Source organism: Lepisosteus platostomus, chromosome 27 (genome assembly GCF_059453375.1).
Source record: "Lepisosteus platostomus isolate fLepPlt1 chromosome 27, fLepPlt1.hap1, whole genome shotgun sequence".
Classification (NCBI taxonomy): Eukaryota; Metazoa; Chordata; class Actinopteri; order Semionotiformes; family Lepisosteidae; genus Lepisosteus; species Lepisosteus platostomus.
The window spans coordinates 6,663,925-6,682,478 of NC_142637.1; the positions used below are offsets into that span (position 1 = coordinate 6,663,925).

The 18,554-nt window shown below is 45.4% G+C and overlaps 3 protein-coding genes across 3 annotated transcripts; 1 reads left to right on the forward strand and 2 right to left on the reverse strand.

Annotated features, from left to right (window-relative positions):
- Positions 1-1,478: 1,478 nt before the first annotated feature.
- Positions 1,479-6,190, reverse strand: LOC148639176 (heterogeneous nuclear ribonucleoprotein M-like). The gene is made up of 13 exons (XM_088621678.1): positions 6,050-6,190; positions 5,877-5,970; positions 5,330-5,539; positions 4,908-5,061; positions 4,017-4,066; positions 3,845-3,905; positions 3,620-3,727; positions 3,469-3,510; positions 3,241-3,312; positions 3,056-3,157; positions 2,227-2,813; positions 2,004-2,055; positions 1,479-1,811 (listed from the first exon to the last, which is right to left on the reverse strand). The coding sequence occupies exons 2-13, from the start codon at positions 5,940-5,942 to the stop codon at positions 1,648-1,650; spliced, it is 1,668 nt and encodes a 555-aa protein (XP_088477804.1). The 5' UTR covers positions 5,943-5,970; positions 6,050-6,190; the 3' UTR covers positions 1,479-1,647.
- A 574-nt stretch (positions 6,191-6,764) lies between these two features.
- Positions 6,765-10,652, reverse strand: LOC148639177 (heterogeneous nuclear ribonucleoprotein M-like). Its single transcript, XM_088621684.1, has 3 exons — positions 10,389-10,652; positions 9,430-9,599; positions 6,765-6,940 (listed from the first exon to the last, which is right to left on the reverse strand). The coding sequence occupies exons 1-3, from the start codon at positions 10,424-10,426 to the stop codon at positions 6,765-6,767; spliced, it is 384 nt and encodes a 127-aa protein (XP_088477810.1). The 5' UTR covers positions 10,427-10,652.
- Positions 10,653-12,010: 1,358 nt separating this feature from the next.
- On the forward strand, positions 12,011-18,312 carry LOC148639178 (ras-related protein Rab-11B-like). The gene is made up of 5 exons (XM_088621679.1): positions 12,011-12,210; positions 14,423-14,618; positions 15,572-15,765; positions 16,054-16,134; positions 16,470-18,312. The coding sequence occupies exons 1-5, from the start codon at positions 12,171-12,173 to the stop codon at positions 16,613-16,615; spliced, it is 657 nt and encodes a 218-aa protein (XP_088477805.1). The 5' UTR covers positions 12,011-12,170; the 3' UTR covers positions 16,616-18,312.
- The last annotated feature ends 242 nt before the right edge of the window (positions 18,313-18,554 follow it).

Consider the following 18,554-nt stretch of genomic DNA (forward strand, 5'->3'; position numbering starts at 1 on the left):
ACACTGTATGCAAGCAGCAACTAATTATAGAACAACCTTTAAAAAAATCCGTCAAGTATTGTGTACATCAATTGAAACTTTCAAATTATTCCATTGCATATCCATCCGGACACGGGCGTTTACCTTGTTATCCGGTTCTTAACCAATTCTGCTTATGTTGCCACAGAATTAGTCACTTTCTACGCCCTTCCTGGTCGTTTTCCAGCCCAAGATGTTCACCCACAGTAGGTCTCTCTCCAAAGTGAATTCAACAGCATGAGATACTGATGAACCGGGATTAATTCCACACAGTCCACATGTGTAAATTTTAAAAATCCCTTTTAGTTTTTCGTCTATTGCAATACAATTTTAGTGGTTTGTGCTTCTAATAGTTTTAAGAGGTGTGCCCAGACTTGAAAATAGTTACTAAATTAAGGTCTTTTCAGACTTAAAATAATTTGCATTGCTTTGAGTATACTGACCAAAATTATGACGATGCATTTAGCTTCCCATTATCAGGGTTTTCCTTTATCAAGAATACCACTGTTCATCCAAAGCTATGCCTGAGGAGACCACAATCTGGAAAAACCTAGAATTTAATGAAGACTGGAAGCAATTTTCCACAAAAACTGTGCAAAGGGATTTCTTTATGCATTCCCAGTATTTAGGGTAATATCAGAGGGTTTTCAGTGAGAGACCTTGCTCTGACTGCCCAGGAGGGAAGCAGAAGCTCTGCTATACACCCATTGCAGAGGGGATCCTGGGTTACTTTAGAATGGTCAATTCCCAGGATTTTCTTTAGGAACTTTTTGAACAAAGCTTCTGAAAACACCCTGAAAAATGTGAAGGGGTAAACACCGAAGGTACGTAATGCATGATGTTTGTTAGTCTTGCACCACCGTGAACAACGGGGGTCCTTTCATCTATCAAAGGATATTGGCATTTTCACCAATATCGGCTACATAAGGTTTTAGATTTATTCCAGAATAACTCCTCCAGGGGACCATTTAAATGGGAATACTCTTTTCGACATACTTAATGGCATTGGCACAGCCTTCCCCCGGTTAATTCAAGTCAGATAGGTCAGTATATCTGTAAAACAAGCCCAAGATGGTTGTAGATTAAAAGGACCTGCATGAAGACTTACTTTAACAGTCTGACTACCAATACCTTTATATCTTGCTTTTTACCATTTGCTCCAAGAAGGCTAGCAAAGTAGCAGCTAGGACAGACCAAACACCCCTGGCATATTCCACAACAGAAGGGAAAACGCATCCAATGTTCAGAAACTTACACACACTCTTCTATGCTGGAGAATCCATGTTTCAACACCAGTGGTCTCCCATCAACATGGAGAAGGCATTCCGTTGTATAAACTTGTTCAGAACCCTTCAAGACATTGGTTTAGGAGCCTACATTTTTTATTTAATAATCAACAGCTACAATATGCACAAATTCAGAGAAGGCTATAAGAAAAATAAAACTAGGAGAGGCACAGGTTTTATATATTGGAATTTAATTATCAAAATTCAACATAAGGCAGTGAAATTAAAAAAAAAGTTTGGTCGCTAAAATCAAAATGAGATACATAATTCTTACTCTCACGCCACCTCATTTTACAGAGAGCTAGAAGGGAACAGACTAAGTACTCCACATGAGGAGCAGAGATTATGCGTTCCTGTCAATCCTGACATCGATCTCTCTCCCATTCAGCCTGTAGCCATTCATCGTGCGACAGGCTCTCTCGGCGGTCTCTGGATTCTCAAATCGCACCACGCCACATCCCTTTGACTTGCCGTTTTCCATTTTAATGTCGGCATATTGCACATGACCTATGTAGGAACAGAAAGATGCAAAATATCAGTAGGAGCTCATGAAAGTAGCAATGAAAGCCTATACAGCCCATTTTACAAAACATAAGAAGATTAAGACTCTCTGCCTTACCAAATCCCTTTAAAACTAGTGGACAAACACCTGAGAACTAAAACGAGGGATCAAGTTAAATGTTCACAAGTAGGACTCACCACAGGAGTTGAAGGTGTCTTTCAGCATCTTCCAGGTGAAATCAAAGGGAAGCTATAAAGGAAAATAAAAATAAGATTTAAACAGTTATTTTTCTGCAGGGGTGAAAATTAAAACTACAATAGAGCAATCAACCTCAACACACACACGTACCATGAAGCCCAAAAATGCCAGATAAATCAATGACACCCTTCGGACAAGTTAAAGGATCATTGTATTACTCACATTTCTGACAAAGATCTGGCAGCCCTTCCTGGCATTCATGCCAGAGCCAGGGCCTCCTCCACCGGCTCCACCAAAAGGGGCCCCAAAGCCTCCGCGTTCCAGATCCGCAGGTCTATCGAACTGGGCTCCCACTCCACCAGAGCCCATCCGATCCAGGCTCGAGCCCATGCGGTCGAGCCCAGAGCTGGGGAAACGATCAAGGCCCGTGGACCCGAGACGATCATAGCTGGAACCCATCCTGTCCAGGCCTGAGCTCATCCTATCCATGCCCATTGGGGTCATGAAATCCATGCCGGAGCCCATCCGATCTAAATTGGACGGGCCCAGACGGTCGTACCCGGCGGGGCCAAGGCGGTCCACCTGGGAGCTCATACGGTCTAGGCCCGATCCCAACCGATCCATACTGGGACCGAGCCGGTCAAGCCCGGAGCCCATCCGGTCATAGCCAGAACCCAGCCTGTCCATGTCAGAGACACGGTCCATCCTGTCCATTCCCATCCCGACCCGGTCCATCCCTGGCATGCGGTCCATTCCAGAGCCCATGCGGTCCAGATTAGAGCTCATGCGGTCCATACCCATAGAATTACCTGTAGATGGGGGAGGAGGGGGAATCAGGCCAATATTAAAACGGTCCTTCAACTTTAATTTTACAAGTTTGCTAGCCTAAGCAAAAGCAGTGCATCCTGCACGCATCACGAGGATTCCTCAATAAAAGCACATGGAGCAATAAAGCATCGTGCCTTGTACGAAAATCTGTCCTATGTAAAAGGTGTCATGTGTTTCCAAGATGGAGAATAAAAGTACAAAGCTTTACTGAAAATATACTAACCCATTCCCCTTTCGAAGGAGTCTCCAAAACCACTGCGTGACATTCCCATCTCACTCCTGCCAAACTCTCGATCATAGCCACCTCCTAAGCCACGTTCCATCTCTGTAAAAATCATACAGGAATTAATCAAGGAATCAACTGAACAAAAAACAAACAGAATAACGGAATACGGTTATGGTACTTACCGCTCATCCTCCCCATTCCAGAAGGTCCATAGCGGTCCATGCTACTCATACCCCCCCCAAAGTTATCCATTCCTGTGGTTAAGAAAAAAATGAAAGGATGCTCACTCACTCATTCTACTGCACCCCTGGCCAGGGATGACCCCCAGAATACAGTACTCCAAGATCAATCCACGCTTTTCAAGACCAACAGGACATGCGACCAAGTTTAGATAAGCACACAATACGTACCACCCATTCTGCCCACATTGCCATAACCCATCCCATCCATTCCTGTGAAGAAAGACCGAAAAACTCCTAAGTTTATGTATCAACTTATAAAAATCAATGCACAGTCTTTAGTCCATGTGATATAAGTTATGATAAATTTGAGTGCCCTCACCTCCTGGGCCCATGTTTCCCATTCCTCCCCCACCTCCTCTGTTGAGCTGGTTGGCATCGATGGGCTGGCCACCTGGTCCCAGTCCCAGCCCAATACCACTCAGGCCACCTGGCGGGAGAAGAGTCAAACATTAACTTGCAACGTATTCTAGCTGCTCAAAATAAAGTTTCACAATTCAAAAACAAAATTCACAAGTCTAGTAACCAGGGAGGACCACCAACTTACGGGGAAGCTGTGGTGGTCTCTCTGGTGGTGGGAAGTCACCCTTCGGCAAAGACTTCTCATCCTGCAAGGAGAGAATTCACAAAATCACTGCCATGTTTATTTTATATACAGCCGGAAAAGGGTTAAGAAATGGCAAGAAAGTCTATCAAGAAAGATGAGGAAAACTACTTACCAGTTTGACGTGCATGACTCGGTTGAATAGGAGCTGTCCATTGAACATTGCTGAGTTGCCACTAAGGAAAACTGCATAGAATTGATTGCATCTGTGACCATACAAGACCAAGTCTCTAATTTGAATTAATAATAATAATAATAATTGCTTACACTTATATAGCGCTTTTCTGGACACTCCACTCAAAGCGCTTTACAGGTAATGGGGACTCCCCTCCACCACCACCAATGTGCAGCATCCACCTGGATGATGCGACGGCAGCCATAGTGCGCCAGAACGCTCACCACACATCAGCTATCAGTGGGGAGGAGAGCAGAGTAATGTAGCCAATTCATAGAAGGGGATTATTAGGAGGCCATGATTGGTAAGGGCCAATTGGAAATTTGGCCAGGACACCGGGGTTACACCCCTACTCTTTTCGAGAAGCGCCCTGGGATTTTTAATGACCACAGAGAGTCAGGACCTCGGTTTTACGTCTCATCCGAAGGACGGCGCCTGTTTACAGTATAGTGTCCCCATCACTATACTGGGGCATTAGGACCCACATGGACCACAGGGTGAGCACCCCCTGCTGGCCCCACTAACACCTCTTCCAGCAGCAACCTTAGTTTTTCCCAGGAGGTCTCCCATCCAGGTACTGACCAGGCTCACACCTGCTTAGCTTCAGTGGGTTGCCAGTTGTGAGTTGCAGGGTGATATGGCTGCTATTTGAATTCCAGGCAAATATCAACTAGGTATTATGCTGTTAAGTACTCTATATTTTACAGGAAAACAATGCAGTCCTAGACCAGACCTGCAAATTCTAAGCTATAAAAGAACCCAATCAATCAATATTTGAAACATTTTATATCTCCCCTTATCCAGACACAGACAAGTGCTTAAAAAGGATACACACAGCTTGGACAGCCTCAATGGGCAACTCAAAAGAGATTGTTCCCATTCCACGGCTTTTTCCATCCTTGTCCTCCAGGATATCAGCGCGTATAACATTCCCAGCCATTCCAAAGACCTCTTTCAGCTTCTTCCAGCCAACCTTGTAGTCAAGCTGATGAAAACAAAACGAGTATTTACTCCTAAATTGCTATTTACATTTAATCATATTGATTGACAGTCATGAAAAATTAACACCCCCATCATGTAAACCACATGCAACTCAATCACAGTCCCAAAACAAATACTCAGAGTGTGCATTCCATAAATGTTCAATCAGCTACAAGCAGTTTAAGAGAAAAGCTTTTTTCCTTTATAATGAGCTCAAACTGTCACACTGGACATTAAAAACAAAGTAGTCGCAAATCAGCCCCCCTTCTTACATTAGCGACGAAGACTGTGCTTCCTATTTTGCCAGCCTGTAGCCCATGGATGATCTCGCTGGGAATGTTTGGGTTATTCATGAGGCTGGGGGGGATATTGACCATCGACGGACCACCAGGTCCTGGGCCCATTCCCATCCCCATGCCACCAGGAGGTGGGCCACCTCCAGCTCTCTGTGCAGCACGACGAGCGAACTCCCCATCCACATCCTGGGGAGACAGGGAGGGAAGAACACCTTTTTACTCAAGTATAACTGCAATATAGGAAATGAAACCATTACACAAGTTATGAGTTAAACATTAAGGGCTAAAACCATTTAAGTTGATTAAAAACCAGAAGGCAAGCAATTCACTCACAATGCACCCAGGACTACTGCTAATCAGAGTCACCTCACATTAGAGCCATCATAGTAAGCACATTACACTGTAGGAATAAAATAGGGAAATGTTCATTCTACTTAGTGAAAAGTAGTTTAACATTAAAGACATGGAGTTGTGCAATACAGATTCTTCACTAAACTCTTTTCAACACTGCCATCAGGCTTACCTCTTTGACTTTTAGGGGGCGTCCATTCAGAACGTGCTTATTCACCTTCTCCACAGCTTTCTTCATTAGCTCTTCAGTCCTGAACTCAACAACACTGTTGAACATAGACAATGTTACTACTTTCGCCGAGGAGTTAAAAGATATAAAAAGTTTAATTTTAAAAGGATACTTACGCACAGCCCTTTTGACCACAGGAGAGGCCATTGAAAGGGGCAATGGGAAAAGGAGAAAAAACAAAATTAGACAGTGAAACAAATCTACCGACCCTGGAAAAAAAGCAGTAAAATGTGGAGCATGTTCATTTCATTTTAACCACATACCCTAGAGGTAACCATGCACAAAGTCCCCTGAAGCCACTACCTATTTGCATAAACGTGTCCCTTTTTGAGGAATGACATCCTCAATGTCTTGCCATTTGAGTACAAAAAGAGCTGAACCAAATTTCAGAACCAAGCCTTGCCCAAGCCAGCAGCATTTCATAAATGCAAGGAAGGCATCTTACTCTACCTTGAGAGCCTAACATTTCACCTTTGCCACATCGAGTACAAAAGCACCCAGGGTAAACTCGACCCTAGAATGCTTGAATCAAAGAGTGGGACACATGCATGGGCGTACCTTCAAAGTATTTCGACAGCACCATACGATAAAGCCATTTAACCACCCAACTGAAGGGTGTCAACTGCTTTAAGGAGATACGGACGCGCTAAAACTCCGCCAGATCCAATCCAACGAGAGAAACTGTGCCAGTTGCCAAATTCACAACTCCCACAGGACTGGCAGTTCAAAGCCCACATTCTCAAATGGATACATTCCCCACAAAACTCAGCATTGATCAAGACTACATTACAGAGAAGAATTTCACCTTCTTTCACCCTGGTGAACAGGGCCTTATTCACCAGTGACAAGTTTTTTCTTCTTTTCAAAGATAAACCCGTGATTTCCACAAGTCTGAACATCCAAACATTGACAAAAGAACTCAAGCTTACGAACAAATGTTCGTCTCTCACTTACCCTCGACTTGCCTTCTGCGTCCATTAAGTGTTCCACGTATGTTACCTCACCCACTACAAATCAGATTCCAGACGACACACACCAAGGGAGAGAAGCCAAGAAAACAATGGGGGTTTAGAACAAACAGACAACCGTGCGATGACCGTGAGCTGGGTTATCAAATTCAGAGCTTCCCAGTCCCTTAACCACAACACTGCTGGTACAGGTGTACAAAGTAAATGTGCTTTTAAATGCCTTCTTAACTTTTCCTTGACAAAGTAGTCCTCAACCACCTGAAATCAATCCGGACCAACTGAAGACCGGTTGCACTCAGGGCTTTAAAAAAAAAAACTATCCAATTTCGTAATACCACCACCATTTTAAGCTAACAGCAGGGGATTCTTCATGGGAAGAATATACAAATCTGAGAACAAAGCCATGAAGATCCACGACATTTATGATCAACCAGTTTACTGCTCACAATCCTGCTGTATTGCAACCTGTACAACTTCAGAAGAAACGCATATCTAGCATTAACAACTCCTATTTGACTCCTATCCACATGTCAAGAGCTTTAAATGTGCAACTCCCCAAGATCTTATAAATGGCCGTCACCAGTTCAGCTGGTTGCAGTGCAATTCCTCTCAACTAATTTAACGTGCCAATTTAAAGAATACCTTTGGGTAGTCAAAGAGACGAAGTTGGTCGATGAACAAACAACTTGAACACCCCAGCACGGTCCAATCCATCTTTATGCTTGGACAACATTCCTACAGTTCCCTACAGCGGCCCAACCACAAAGAGCCCATCAAATTAACAAACAAGCGTTAGCCAGACCTGAACCATCCAAGGCTGAAACAAGGATAAGTTTAAGAAGCAGCTTTACTTTGTAGACCTGTACCCCCAACAAATCCCTAACATGCGTCTGGACATGTACAACGTGACATCTGAAGAACATCTCTGCTCTGCGACATCAGCCAGTAACCACACACTGTGGTAAACCTAAAAAAAGAAAACGCAATTTAATACTACACAGAATGATTACAGTTTTACGCCTTTGGTAGGATCTTTGTGCTGCACAGATTTGTCCCAACAGCATGGCAATGAGATTTCAACATCTGCATCACAGAAAATGGACAAGAAAAAAAACCACAGTGGACCTCCTCCTCTATTATGGCTTGGATAAAGGATCTAATCCAAGAGAACCCAAGCTGATTTTACAAAGGTTGCTTAAAGAATTTGGGCAATCACAAAACTTTGACAACCTTAAATACAAATGACATTTTCAAGAGATCCACATCAGAGGTTGCCCGGGTTCCAAAAAGCCTTTTATAGAAGGCCAAATGTATTTCCTAACCACATTCACTTGGTCATTTTCTTGATGAAAGCCAATTAATAGAAAACCACCAACTTAAACAACTGAATCATAAGAGTGATCTAAAGGCTCACTGAAGATTCAGCGTAGCTTTTGAAAATTTGTAAAACATCAAAATCGCCAACCTGACTTCCAATAACCCAGTCGATCGACAAAAAGCCTGCACCTTCAAGAGAGCAGACTGTGATGCTGACCCCTGCCGATAGTCGACGCACACTTAAGTGTGATTTCCCATTATGGAATACCTGCTATAAAACTTAAGGTAAACAGTGAATTTCAATATAGAATTTAGGCCTCTCAATCTGCTTTCCAACTACAGAAAGTTGAAAGCTAACATCTCATCTCCGAAACACTCCATTTCCATGCGAGAAAACCAAGGACGTCTCTTAAATGGAATTCTCAACTGCCTTCAACTTGTTGAAACAAGATGGTTCCAACTCATAGCAATATCAAAGCAGTCTTCAAACAACAAACCAGCGTTTTCCTTGAACCAAGTTCAAGATCTTAACCAAATCAGGTTGGGAGCACAACAAATCACTGCTGGTAAAGCTTTTAGAGCAGTCCAAAGCTTTGAACAATGTGTGCATCAGGCTCTTGGCCGCTAACCTTTTGCAGCTTCTGCAAAGCACCAGAAAGTAAGTTCTTTTGAGGCATCAGATTTTACATTTGATTTAAAAGTTTGATGCTGCATGCTTAGGTTTCGAAGAATAACCAGCATATGCAAAATCACCACTTGCAAAACTCCCTGTGCAAATCAGTCGATCCAGGAATGTCCACAAAGATCCTACTACATGCGCATAACAAAGCACGTCTAGTAAAACAAGACGCCCAACACACACAGGAATGATCCTTAATGTTCCAGGTGGGGGAAGGATACGTTTTCAAACATCACCCTCCTTAAACAATGGGTGCCCAACAACAGTCCATTACAAAACCGAAACGAGAAACGCCGGACTCCAGGAAGTTACGTGGCTGTGGTACCACCTTCACAAAGACGCCCGCGGTGTGGAGCCTTATGTTAAACTTTCTTTTGAGTGGGGGAGAAGGGGGAGTGCAGGAGATGTGACCACAACACCCGTAGCATGCCGTCCAGCGATAGCTCTTCAAGCACGGCTTTCTGGGGGGGTGGGTGTAAAAAAAAAAAAGACTATCCACCCCCGTGCTCCTTACCGGTTCAATAAAAATTACCTTTCTCCTTCATGAGGTCCTTCAGCGCCTGCCACTTCACGTCAAAGGGGATGTTGCTGACGAACACCCGGTATCGCTTGGAACTCCCATAGGGCTCAAAGCGACTGCCGCCGCCCCGCTTCTGCGGCCTCTCCTTCCGGCTCTCGTGGGTGGGCTTCCCGTTGATCTCGCTGCGGGGAGTCGAGAGGGAGAACTGGGGTTGGAAACAGTCGCTCGGGTGGCAGCAAACCAAACTCGCGTGGAGAACCGACAACGAAGGGACGACTGCACGTCTTCGATTGGCGGGGGACAATGTCTCTAGGGCAGACACCCCCCTCCCTTTGCCCCCTCGTGTCTGTTGCTAAGGGCAATGGGCCGACAAGGGCGATATTACTCGGGGTGAACATAAAGCCCCTGACCCCCCAAAATGGCGCTCAATTCAAGCGGAGTCCAAAGCAAACGCAGATGCGGGCTACTTCTGAATCACACTGGAAAAAAACGCCGGCTTGTTAAATATTTCGACACCCATTCGTCTTGGGCCCAGTTAAAAAAAACAGCGGCGGAGTTTGAAAGCAGATAATCGCCCACGTTGCGGCCTAGCTCCACTCTGCAGCCACCAATACAGATACCCCCCCCGCCGGCCTCGTTTTCTCTGCTTCTCGCGAAAAAAAAGCTAAATTTACAGGGGGAGAAAAGCTATTTTCACTGCAGTTTCATAACGCTGTCTTCGCGGCTTTTAGGAGGGAAAAAAACTCGCCGGATACATTTCCACCGATCGGCACAACGCGAACAGCAACCTTCCGGCTAACTGCGTGACAGGGCTTTAACGTGGCTTAAGATTATAACGCAACGCGCATCACTTTCAATCACGACTGAAGATCAATCCCTCTCCTCACATTACACAGGGCTAGTCCGAGATGCATAAAAATCACCACCGGCTAAGAAGAACAACAAAAAAAAAACAACAAGAAAGTACTTACGCCTGGGCTGGCTTTTCAGTTGGCGTTTCAGTCGACATTTTGGCGCAGTCAAGTTTTACACGTTGCTTTTCGGAAAACAAATGGGAAAACTGCACCCGGAGAAGAAAAGGGCAAATACAAGCTGTTTTTTAAATACGATGCCTTTCGATGTTGAGCTAATAAAACCTGGATTCGTAGTTTTATTTTACAGTTGCCCCCTGCTTAACCATTAGCACACACCACACTCGATCTCCTCCACTACTGAAATGGCGGCGGGCGAAGCCAGTCTATGTAGCAACGCGGAGCATGCCGGGAAAGCCTTTGTGTTTTTATTGTTCAATTTTTTTCTTCCGTTAAATATCTATTTTTTTTTAAAACAGAAATGAAATCGCAAACCAGCCGCCTCTAAAATAAATAAAACCTCGTTGTGGCGAAAGAATGGAAAAAATAATAATAATCTGCAGTGGTTTCGTCAAAACAAAACCTAAAGGACTGTTACCATAACAACGACAACTTTGCCTCTTCGCTTGCCTCAAAACAACCGCGCCTGACCCCATGTCTCAATTTCTCATCTTCTAGAACTGAAACCATCAGTTTTTCTTTTTCATTTCATGTTTCGGTAACCCCTACCTATGCTAAATAATTAAAAAGGTGTATTATGGCCTACTTTCGATACATTTTTAGCAAGTGGAATAAAGATTTATTGATCGTGCAATAAAGGTTTATTGAACTAGAGATGGTGTAAAGGTTGTGTGCAACATACATGGCTCTATCTGTCGTGGAGTGGCACGTCTCACAGCCATGAAATGCAATTTTATCTCAATAACTCTCTTGCGGTTGAATTGCTACATTAGGACCGTAGACAAATATCAGCACGTGTGTTACAGAACCCAGCCTACAAACAAGCACGAAGCACCACCTCTTTGCCCCTTTCGTGCCAACAATAAAGCACAAGAGCTTCAATTTGCCTTAAAATTTTCCAGCCGTGAAAGCGTGCTTTTCAAACACGAAGTAGCTTTGACGCAGGAAGAAAGGTTCGGTACTGACGGTTAGGGAAACTATGGAAATACAATTTACTGAGCTAAAATGAAGACAGTATTTTTCCCTGGTGCAAACTGCACGTGTTATTCTATAATCTAAAACACACATTTTTGCACTCGTCGCTCCAGGCGTTGCTAGCGTCAGAGACTCACCCGACACTCCCAATACAGATATACACTAAGGTTAGGGGTTACCATTATTCCTGAAATAAAAAAGAGGACACTCCGCCCGACGGGGAATTAGGAGGAGAGGTGGGGTCGGTGGCGCCGATAACATCTGTATCTATTATATTTATGCTTATTTGATTATTTTACATATATACGGTTATTATATCTATGTATTTGTATAGGCACGAAAAAAGGCCACCCCGTCCTCCCATAATTCCTAAGGGACGGAGATTTGAGGAGCAAATATGAAGACACGTCCGGGAAAATCCGGTGTGGTAACCCCGATAGACAGTATATCCCACGGCCCCACAGCCCGCTCGATTTTATGTCTCCCGTATCTCCTACGGAAAGTGAGGGGGCACCATCGTGTACAGTACGGGATGGGATGGGAGAGGAGGAACTCCTCCCCTTCTGCAGAGTCAGGCAAATCCCTTCTTCCTGCGGTCGGCTCTGTGACAGCCAGCCAGCCAGCCAGCGCATTGTCTCCTGCCCGAGTTCGGCTCCACTCGCACCCGGCATCGCTGCGGAGCCCACACCGCCACACCGCACGCCTGCGCCGCGACGGGGGTCGGAGCAGCCCCGCGTGTCTCTTAACATGGGGAACAGAGACGACGAGTACGATTTCTTGTTCAAAGGTAGAAATCTGATTTCTTCTGTGCGATTCCGACATCCCCTCCCCTTGTGCTAACCCCCCGCCTCTCACACCGTGTGCGGCTAATGTGCGCTATGTATTGTTTGCAGGGTGTCCTGTAAAAAAACAACGGCGAGCCACTGCTTTTATTGATTAGCGACGCCTACCAAGAACGGTCTTGGGCCCTAAAAAAGAGTGTATAAAGTCCTCTGTTTGCGGCATTTGTTTAAGCAACGCATATATATAACGTAATTGCAAGCCCCACCAAAGAGCTGTGTCTGTATTGAATCACCCGTTCGCTTAAGAGACAGCTTATCACGTACAGTAGCGTTGAGCACCAAAGCGTAAATATTTTGTAATATTTTCATCAAGGCCTGAAAAGAGCTTTGAGACGGAGCCGTTCCTGGGTGTTTAGCGATATTGTCTATGTTTGCGGAGGAACAGCCATTAAATGTAGCGGTGATTTCCCAGATATCGGCTGTGCCACATGTTGTACGATGGCGCATTCGTTTTTTAAAATCCTTTTTTTTTGCACCGCAATGAAATATATTCTAAGGAAACCGAATTGTGATGGCAAAAAAACAGCGGTGAAGTGAGTAGGAAAATAAAAGATTTGCTAGAGACTTAAGTGACAAAAGGTGGATTTTTCTATTTGACATGGCTGATGATATCGCAGGAACCTGGCAGCAGTGCTGTCATTGCAGATGCCTGTACTGTATTATCCTGCTAGGATACCAGGATACCAACCTTGGACTTTCCAATATCTGGCATCCTCTTTCGTGGCCTTGAATTATGACATCATTTACATTAATTCAAGAATACAGACGTTAGCATGCTTCGAAATGCAGTATTTGTATTTGATCTAATCTGCACATATTCATTAATAGAATATCACACTGTCCCGCTTTTGTTTGTCGATTGTTTGGTGAAAGGCGCAGGTCTGAAATATCACAATTCTGTTGCTATAGTCAGGCATATCGGTTCAAACGCGCTTTCGAAATTGCAGGGATCTCTAACCCCCCCCTCGCCTCCTTCTTTGATAAACTCCCTGGAAACAGGAAAGAGGCCCAATACTGTCGTTTCAGATTTCCCATTGACCAGGTTATCAGCTTCCTGCAGCGTGATAGAACAGGGACCGTTTCCTGTCAAGAGCAATGAACAATGAGAGCTTATTCTTACTGCAAAACTGCAGTTCAAGCTTAGACCAGCTCCTCTGCAGCCGGGTTTTCAGGTTGGCGATCCTGCAGATTTTCATTTTGAAAAATACCACAATGTGCCTGAAGTACCGCTGAGGCACAGTTTCAGAGTGACACCTGACCATACAGCTGGCGTTGCTGGTCTTCGAGCAAACTCTGCTGTCGAAATGGAGGGGGTTCATTTCACATACATGTTTAAACTGGCATACACTGACCCCATGGAAATCAAACAGGAGGTCACACGCCAGCCCCGTGTGGCACAGCATCATTTAAAACGTTGTCAGACTTCAGTGCATTTGGTTCCAGTATACTTGTTACTGAGAGCACACTGTGTGACGTGTGTCAGTAATTTCCAAACTGAACAGGACTAAACTAAACTCAGGAGCTCCTAAGCTTTATTTCACCTTCAAGTTTATGTACCCATGTACAATGAGATGCTTACTTGCCTGACGTAAAAGATGACATAACGTTGACACAGAAGGAGACACCACAAGTGACATCGCAGTCCCTGGAGACAGGAACAGGGGGAGCAGCTATCATTTTTAACCACCATTTAGATAGCAGCTGTGTGCAAAATTCAGTAGTGGCAGTATTTTGAGTTCAGCGCAAACACAGAGGGGTGTACGTGGGGGAGGTTTGAAGAGGTGGAGTCTTAGGGTTGTGGGGTAGAAGCTTTCTTTGAACCTAGGGGTCCGGGATTTGCTTGGATTCTTGTTCTCAAGGGGTTAAAACACACAGCCACTTGCTCAAAGACACACATTTGCTCACCAGCACAAATGTTCTACTGTCTGTGCTGTCCTACAGCTCCAGTAACACATCCGCCCCCCCAGCCCGGCACAGGGAACCTTTGTTCTTTCATTCCATGTGCAAATCTGGTAGTCTTTAAGCATTTAATTGATCTCCAGGAGGCTGATCGGTTTAGCTAATCGAGCCAATCGAGCAGTAGACAGGGAGGTCCTGGGAGCTGCGTGAAGCAGGGTGCACCAGGGTGGCCTCTGACCGTGTCTGTGTTGGCGGCAGTGGTGCTGATCGGCGACTCCGGCGTGGGCAAGAGCAACCTGCTGTCCCGCTTCACCCGCAACGAGTTCAACCTGGAGAGCAAGAGCACCATCGGCGTGGAGTTCGCCACCCGCAGCATCCAGGTGGACGGCAAGACGATAAAGGCCCAGATCTGGGACACCGCCGGGCAGGAGCGCTACCGGGCCATCACCTCCGCGTGAGTGTGGGGCCTGGGGGTGGGGGGAGGGGGGTCAGACAGCCACGGCTTCCTGCGGGAGCCACTTCTGGAGCAGCTCCGCAGTGCGGCTCCCTGTGGGCTTTGAGGAGACTGGCGGAGAAGTTGGCGACGGGCTTGTTGTCATATTGGACTGGGGACGTCATCGTTGTGTAGTGTGTTCCTTAGTGATGGAAACATCAGGCTGCTGTAGGGTCCTTTCCACCCCGAGGCCTTAGTTCAAGACTGTGGGATCTCAGGAATGCGAGGTATGTGATCCAGGACCTACCAGGAATTCCAAGTGAATGTTCATCCTGGTTTTTAACTTCCACGGAAAATGATAAAGCTGGGAAGTGTTTTTCTCATTCAGGGCTTTCATTTGTTGGAGTTTTCAAAGAACTTAGAGTTACAGTATATTTCCCAAATAATACAGACATCGCTCAGTTTATGAGCAACCGATTTGGGAATTTTCACTGCTGATTCTGTGCAAATTTATATTGGACCCATTTTATGAAATGCAAAGCTGTTTTTAATGTCCAGAGCATAATTTCTGTAAACATCATTTCACATCTTGAAAGTGTTAGGTGAACTTGGCTTTAATGGTGAGTAATGAACAACAAGTGATACTGTTATACCTGTAATGTCTCTGTGATGCTTTTGTGCTACATAAAAATAAGTTTGAAAATGATTGTGATGTTTCTGAAACTTTGGGAATCAATCAAATTTGCCAATAGGAGTTTTTGATTTACAAAGGTTCACTTTTATGAGCACTTTTCATGCAGTGAGTTACGTTCAGAAATCGGGGCGGGCCTGTGCTGTGGTATTTGGGTGCGAGTGTGACCGGAGACGTGATGTTTTGTCTGACGCACCTGAGCTTCAGGAGCCCCCCGCGCTGGGCCTGGGGAGGGTCCTCGAGTGCTGGTCCTCTGACCTCTGACCTGCCCTCTGTGTTCCAGGTACTACCGAGGGGCCGTGGGGGCCCTGCTGGTGTACGACATCGCCAAGCACCTGACCTACGAGAACGTGGAGCGCTGGCTGAAGGAGCTGCGGGACCACGCGGACAACAACATCGTCATCATGCTGGTGGGCAACAAGAGCGACCTGCGCCACCTGAGGGCGGTGCCCACTGACGAAGCTCGAGCGTTCGCAGGTAGGCACGTCCCTGGCACACTGGGAGCTATGGGAGGGATCCTGGGACAGACTGGAGGCAGGGTGTCTGTCCTGAGCTCTGTGTGGAAGGTGCGAGTGGCGAATGACCCCGGAGTGTCGGTTCTCAGAACTCATGAGCTCCTGAACGAGGCCAGGCCGCATGGTGGCGCCTCTCTTCTGAAGATGAATTAATTGGCGGGGGGCTCTTCGCAGTGCTGCAGGGCACTCCTGCATTTTACTTCCCCGTCTCTCAAAGACTTCATGGCTTCTGTCCTTTTCTTGTCCACAGAGAAGAATAACTTATCATTTATTGAAACATCTGCCTTGGACTCAACCAACGTAGAAGAGGCTTTCAAAAACATCCTCACAGGTGAGAGCTGTCCCGTAAAAGAAGCAGCATGCTCGCTGTCTGCTGTTCTCTTACAGCACATTCGGGGAGGAACTGCATGAATTCAGGAGCTGTAGTTTGTTTCATGTTTAGAACTCATAAATATTGAGTTTGAGGTGGAGCGTGTGCTGGATCGTCTGTTAGTCATTCAGTCTTCAAGAGCTTTTCCTGGTCTTGACACAAATGTTTTAGGGAATCACACTTGACCTGTCCAGTAGTGTCCGTCTCTCCCAGGATGTCCAGGTGGAAGAACTGTGTGCTGGCCTGGAGGAGTATAATTCTCCTTTCTAGTGACTGTTCCCCTTTCTCCCCCACAGAGATTTACCGGATTGTATCACAGAAGCAGATCGCTGACCGGTCAGCACATGACGAGTCTCCAGGCAACAATGTGGTGGACATCAGTGTGCCCCCCACCACTGACGGGCAGAGACCCAGCAAACTGCAGTGCTGCCAGAACCTGTGACCTCCGATCTCTGCGGGACCCCCCCTCCCCATCCCACTTTCTCCAGCCTTCGTCTCCGCTTTTGGCCCCCGAGTGTCGTGCAGCTGCTGTCCCGTATTCCCTGTAATTTCCGTGGAATGTTTATATTGTTTTCTGTTCTCGTTCTCAGCTGTTTTCTTCTGCCATGTAATTCTTTAGCAGTATTTCTTTCAATCTGTTACGTCCTGGACTGAACTCTCCCTCCTGCAGTGCAGGAACCCGTGGAGTAGTTATGAGATCCATTCCTGCTACTATAGCGCGTTAGTGGGTATGTAGTTTCACATAATGTCCACTAGATGGTGCTCTGTATATAACCACCTACAGTAGCTCTAAAAGAAACATCCAGAAAATAACAAAACAGTATTAGTTCTGCTGGCTTCAAGCATGGTTATCAGAGGTCAGATTTTTATCCTTTGTTATTGGTCCTAAAACTAGCTAGACTGTTTATGAATTTTAATTTTATTTAAATTATACTGGTATAAAACATTGAATATATAACCTTTCAGTTTTAGATTCACGTTTTGGATGTTTTTTAAAGTTCTATGTAAAAAAAAAACACTGACTGACCTTTGAATAAGCCTAGGCATCACAGTTTCATTCAGTTAATTTTTGTTTTTTAAAAATGTTTGCTCGTGTTACGTCAACAGAAGTTGCTGTTCTCTGCTGCGTGGAGCTCAGAAGGGTTTGGTAGAAATCTTTAATTCAAGGGCTTGACTTGAACCGATGTTCCTGCACAAGCCCACAGAGGAGTTTGTAGGTTCTTTTGCTTGATGTTTTACGTTAGGGAAACTCCAGAATTTGCGAGGAATAAAAAATAAAAAAATATGCATGGTAGAGTCTGGCCCAACACTAACCTTAGGCTGTCAGCAGCTGGAGATCGTTGCAGGAGAAATGCACTTATGAGCCCAGAAGTTGAGAGAAAAGAGAGTAGACAACTATTACTGGGGAATACTTAATGGGTGTAGAAACCGATGGATCGTTGCATGATGTCTGACCACCACTATTCTCAGAACTAAAAAGTGAGGCTATTGGGTGGCATTGTATCTAGATCTCTGTCCCATGTTGGAAAAAAAACGCCTCTGGATCACAAATGCTGGCTTCTCATTGGCTGGTGAACCAGGTGGGCGGGGCAACAGCTTATCTACAGCACCAGGAATGATGCAAACTTTCTTTTCCACAGCTGTAAAATAACATTTTGTGTATTTCTTAACTTGGAGGTCTGTGCTGCTTCATTAGCCATCTGCAACCTTAAGCAGACACGTTTCGTCTGAGGCTGCATTACCTTAAATGCTGCTACTTAGTCCCATACATAAAGTACATGCATGCAACGTTCAGCCTGGTTTTGCCAAATATGTAGACAACTCCTATGGAGATATTTCAAGGCTAATTACCAATGAGAATATCGAATCACATTAATATGCATTGTTCCCCGGCTGGTACACTAGATGCTGCCCCCTTCGCGTGCAGAGCTTTCTCTTCAGCCCACTTCCAGTGGGGGAATTTGGCGCTCGCTGGATACGTCGGGCTTCAGCCTGTGGGTTCTCACGATGACCTGCTGCGCTCGGACCCCCGGGGCTAGAATCTCGAACCACTGCCTCCCTTTCTTCCACTGCTCTCCACCGCACGCCACACAGAGAGGCAGACTTTAAAGGCCAGTAATAAACATCCTTTCAAAACAAGGGAACTGAATGTGCGTGTTCTTTAACATTCACACAAACACGGCGGCATTGACACAAATGGCTTTAGCACAAACAACCTAGCTGGTTCAGGCAGCTCTACCATGTGTAGTGCCAGCACTGAGTTTATGATTCCATTGGTCTTTGGTTTTAGCGTCCATTGAGAAACATCTGACTTTTTTGGGTCACTTCAGTTGGGGGTACTGGCTGGGAAACGGCCATGGGTGGAATCACACCATGATTCA

Bases quoted from the DNA above. Each gene is read 5' to 3' on its own strand.
- LOC148639176 (XM_088621678.1), bottom strand. From the start codon at position 5,942: ATGAAGAAAGCTGTGGAGAAGGTGAATAAGCACGTTCTGAATGGACGC. The intron at 5,540-5,876 runs GTAAGCCTGATG...CTGTCTCCCCAG, and splicing joins GCCCCCTAAAAGTCAAAGAG to GATGTGGATGGGGAGTTCGC. The intron at 2,814-3,055 runs GTTAGTATATTT...CCCCATCTACAG, and splicing joins CTCCTTCGAAAGGGGAATGG to GTAATTCTATGGGTATGGAC.
- LOC148639177 (XM_088621684.1), bottom strand. From the start codon at position 10,426: ATGTCGACTGAAACGCCAACTGAAAAGCCAGCCCAGGC. The intron at 9,600-10,388 runs GTAAGTACTTTC...GACTCCCCGCAG, and splicing joins ACTGAAAAGCCAGCCCAGGC to CGAGATCAACGGGAAGCCCA. The intron at 6,941-9,429 runs GTAATTTTTATT...TCTGATTTGTAG, and splicing joins GGACCTCATGAAGGAGAAAG to TGGGTGAGGTAACATACGTG.
- LOC148639178 (XM_088621679.1), top strand. From the start codon at position 12,171: ATGGGGAACAGAGACGACGAGTACGATTTCTTGTTCAAAG. The intron at 15,766-16,053 runs GTAGGCACGTCC...TCTTGTCCACAG, and splicing joins CGAAGCTCGAGCGTTCGCAG to AGAAGAATAACTTATCATTT. The intron at 16,135-16,469 runs GTGAGAGCTGTC...TCTCCCCCACAG, and splicing joins TTTCAAAAACATCCTCACAG to AGATTTACCGGATTGTATCA.